The following is a 4,142-nucleotide window of genomic DNA, read 5'->3' on the forward strand; positions in this document are numbered from 1 at the left end:
TCAAAAACATACCTTTAAGGTCAAATTCAAAAGCTTCGCTCTGAAAAAGTCGCCTCCGTATGATTTCACGGTGTTGTTGTGGTCTCTGGCTGTGATGGTCACGCGGATCGTATCTCCCACTTTGTACGTGTCATTGAGTCCCTCAACAGAGAATGTTGTGTGGACTGGACTTGTGCTCTGATCCAGCCGAGTGATTTCTCCATCTGGACCGGGCCAGTCACAAGCCTTCCGAAGTCTATCCCACTCCTCCTGAGTGATTCCCATGTCTTGTGCTGAAATTATAGATGCGTTTTTTGGGCGAGCGGGTTTAGGACTGGGGGGATGAAATCTTCTCACTGTTGGCAATCTCCAGAAAACCTATACGAGACATCGGGATAGAAAACACGGCAGATTTAGGCAGCTAAAAATAGCTGTTTCATAATAAAACAATTCCGTTTCCTCCAATCAACTGAAGGATCTACAGTGCCTAACCAAAGTATTTACCCCTTCATTTGTTCACTTTTTGTTATCCTGCTGTTACTCCATCCACCATAATGATGAAGCAAAAAAAGATTTGTGACAACAAATTGTGTTGTTTTAAAGCAGCTTTAGGGGAGAAAACATTTTGATACGGCTTTTGCCGAACTCGCTCTTCTACATTTTCACATCACATATCAGATCATACAGACAATGATTTTCAACGAAGTGAAAAGAAAACATTTGGAAAGAGTACATTGCATATGTATTCAGTACTCGGTTAAAAAAGTCTTTTGGGGTATGATGTCACAAGATTTACACATTTCTGGCCATTTTCTGCTATTCTTCTCCTCAGATCCTCTCAAACTCTGCCAGGTTGGATGAGGACCATCAGTAGACAGACATTTTCAGGTTTCTACAGAGATGTTCAGTTGGGTTCAAGCCCAAGCACTGACTGGACCACTCAAGGACATTGACGGAGTTGTCCATCTTGCATTATTGTTTTAGCCGTGCGTCCTGTTGAAGAACAAATTAAGCTTCTGATATCTGTTAGCAAACGCTGTTATAAAGACACGATAAAGCTTTAAAAAATTACAAGCGGGTTATAACTGCTGTGTTTTATGTCACAGAATAAAACATGAAATTATTAGAGGTTTTATTAACCGAGCCTTATTTTAGGCATTTAACTAGAAACCCATTAAAAAAACACCATCACTGCGTCTGAAATCACATTCAAATTCAGTGCGTACTGTCACAGTATAAGTCGGCCGGTCAAACACTACGTTCTGTATAGTATGAGTGGGTGTAGTATGAATACATTTCAGACATACTGCGTCCACCATGTTTTATGGTCATGTGACCCGTATGCTCTTTGACCTACAACGTACTAACAACAACCTATATGTGAGTGTTGATAAAAAGATCATTTAGTCACGAGAAATTCATTTATTGGCACTTATATTAAAAACAGACGTCCGCCTTAAAGTTTTCTGCTATATTTATTTGATTTACTTTTTAAATTTGACCGTTGCTCAGCTCCCGTGGCATCATGGGATAGATAAGTGTCCATCCGATCCACACTCGGTGGAAGTAGTAGACCATCCGGGTCTTTCTCGCCTACTGTTTTTTGCATACTAAGGTTTTGGACATACTATCATGACTCATACTCATTTTCGCCTACTATATAGTATGGAAGTAGGCAGTATTTCAGACGCAGTGATTGACTTTGGGTGATGGAACAGGAAGTGCTAAAATGCAATCCAGGTTTGGCATATAAAATACATAATCTCTTCAGTTATTGCTTTTTACAAAGTTGATGTTTCAAAGCAGCTTTACAGGAAAAAGTTTCCCCAAAAATGTTTTTTTTGCTTCATCATTATGGTGTATGGATGTTATAAAAGTAAGATGAATACACTACAATACAAGGTTTATTTATATAGCACATTTAAAACTTAGTTGAGTTGTATAGTTGAACTCGTTCTTAATGTACAGGAGTTAATGTATAGGGGCTACATGAGCTCTGAATGAGCCAGCAGGAATGCATTTGAGGAAACAGCAGATTGGAAGTCAATGCTTTAGCTATAATGTAGAATGAGTTTAACGGCATTCCTCCGAGGACTGGATTTGACTGACGGCGCTCTCAAAAGTGAACGACATATGCGCTGAATTAGAGACGGTAAAAGTGAGTGGGTCCAATACAGTGTTGGGTGTAACTAGTTACTAAGTAATTAGTTACTGTAATTTAATTACTTTTCCGTTGAAAAAGTAAAGTAAGGGATTACTCTTATTTTTTCTGTAATTTAATTACAGTTACTTTTGATGTAATTAAACTAAATACTTTGTGTAATATATGTGTGTGCAATAGTGGAATTAACATAAAAATTCAAAGTCTAACTTTAAAATCTGTGCTTTATTGTATAATTCTCACATTTGTAATACTTTGGTCAGTTAATAAGAGCACTTTATGTAGTTTAATATTATTTATTTGAATGAATTAAAAGAGCCCTTTCACGTCTATCCTTGAATCACTTACCTAATCAAGGTTGATGGATATGATAAATATGTAATTAGTAACTAGTAATTAATTACTTTTTCAGAGTAACTTACCCAATACAGGTCCAATATCATTGCTCTTAAAAAGTGTGTCTCATTCGAAGGCTGTGTCCTCCGGAAGTCGCATTATTCATTCAATCATTGAAAAGTAAAGTATGGAACATTTAAAAGTTACAATAATTATGTATTTAATAACTTATTGTCCTTTTTTTCATACATGCTGTCGGACTAAGAAAACGTTTTACATTACAATGTTAATGAAAGTAAATTGTTTAATAAATATTTAAGAATAAGTAATATTGTATATAAAATAGATATTGTAATAAAATGCAGATTATACACAAGCTCTTCTTTTAAATATTTGGTGTGTAACCATGGTTTTGTTATAGCAAACAATATGTCTTACCAAGGATTTACTAGAAATATCATGGTTCAACTGTGGTTCCTCGAGTGAGACAATGGTACATTTTTAGACCAAGTGAATCTTTGTCATGCATAACATCTAAAGTGAGTCTTTAAATCCATATGTGCATGTTTAAATGATTGCGATTACATTCGGAAACAAAAATATAGCTATAATTGCACCAACATAAGTCATTTCTTTCATTTATAATGTTATACAATTTTAAACATAAATATATTTTTAAATCGATTATCAGGATTAAATATATATATATAATTAGGTGAACACTTACCAAACACGCTGAAGTAAGGAAACATGCCAGGAGAAACAGAGAAACACGTCCTAACCTGTAATCTGACATTTAACCAAAATGTAACCGCTGCAAAAACTATTTTGACCATTAATATGAATTAATACTGATGAACAACTGTTACCCAATGTCATTGATTTCCAAATGTAATTGAATCTAAGTGTGGATTGTAAGAGCATGTTTGTTGTTCCTGCACCCAATAGATACAAATAACGTATTAACTTGAAATTGTTGTGGAAAAATATTCTGTGTCTTGTAGTTCAAAAAATCTCTCAGACAAAGAAGGTCTGGGTGTCAAGGGGTTAACTTTATTTGCTCGAGCCAAACAAAGTGAGATGTTCCAAGTCATCTAAAAACCAAGTGTTTTCAGTCTACAGTTATAGTGAAACTTCTGAAAGGTGGACCTTTCTAAAACCAATCAGGTAGATTCCAGTTATCTCTTATTTTTATTAACCAATTGTTATTTTCTGCCACCAATATATCCCAGGCAACAAGGTGCGTATTTATTCGTGGTAGGCTGGTTATTACCTAATTTTTTAAATATATTTTTATATATCCTCGCCCACCACAATTATGTCATGGTCATCATGACCTGTTTCCCCTTCTTCTCCTCCTGTGGTAAAACTGTGGCCTTGCTCAATGTAGATTATAGTCATAGTAACGGGGCGGAACATGCCCAGATTTGGTCATACTGTAGGGTTGGGGCCGTAGGGAAACGTCCCCAGATTTCATAAACACTGCCAGACATCAAAAACACAGCTGTGCAGGGTGCTTTTCAGAATCTCATACAAATGTGTTTAAAACGAAGAGCAATACATAGTGAATAATGATCAAAAACATAAAGCCATATCATGAAATTCCTCCATATAATCTACCTGTGAACTGCCCCCTGATGACAAGATGTAAAATGGAGGCGGGGTT

General features: G+C 35.9%; 1 protein-coding gene across 1 annotated transcript; it reads right to left on the bottom strand.

The window, feature by feature from the left end:
• On the bottom strand, window positions 1-3,328 carry LOC130552274 (NXPE family member 4-like). Its single transcript, XM_057330493.1, has 2 exons — window positions 3,204-3,328; window positions 1-357 (listed from the first exon to the last, which is right to left on the bottom strand). Exons 1-2 carry the CDS (start codon window positions 3,270-3,272, stop codon window positions 1-3), a joined length of 426 nt encoding a protein of 141 aa, XP_057186476.1. The 5' UTR covers window positions 3,273-3,328.
• Between the last annotated feature and the right edge of the window lie 814 nt (window positions 3,329-4,142).

The sequence above is a fragment of the Triplophysa rosa genome, linkage group LG3 (genome assembly GCF_024868665.1).
Source record: "Triplophysa rosa linkage group LG3, Trosa_1v2, whole genome shotgun sequence".
Lineage (NCBI taxonomy): Eukaryota > Metazoa > Chordata > Actinopteri > Cypriniformes > Nemacheilidae > Triplophysa > Triplophysa rosa.

What these genes read in the sequence shown, in the direction of transcription:
- LOC130552274 (XM_057330493.1), bottom strand. Translation starts at nt 3,272, where the DNA reads ATGTCAGATTACAGGTTAGGACGTGTTTCTCTGTTTCTCCTGGCATGT. An exon ending in TCCTTACTTCAGCGTGTTTG is followed by an intron (nt 358 to 3,203) that starts GTAAGTGTTCAC and finishes TGTCTCGTATAG; the next exon opens with GTTTTCTGGAGATTGCCAAC.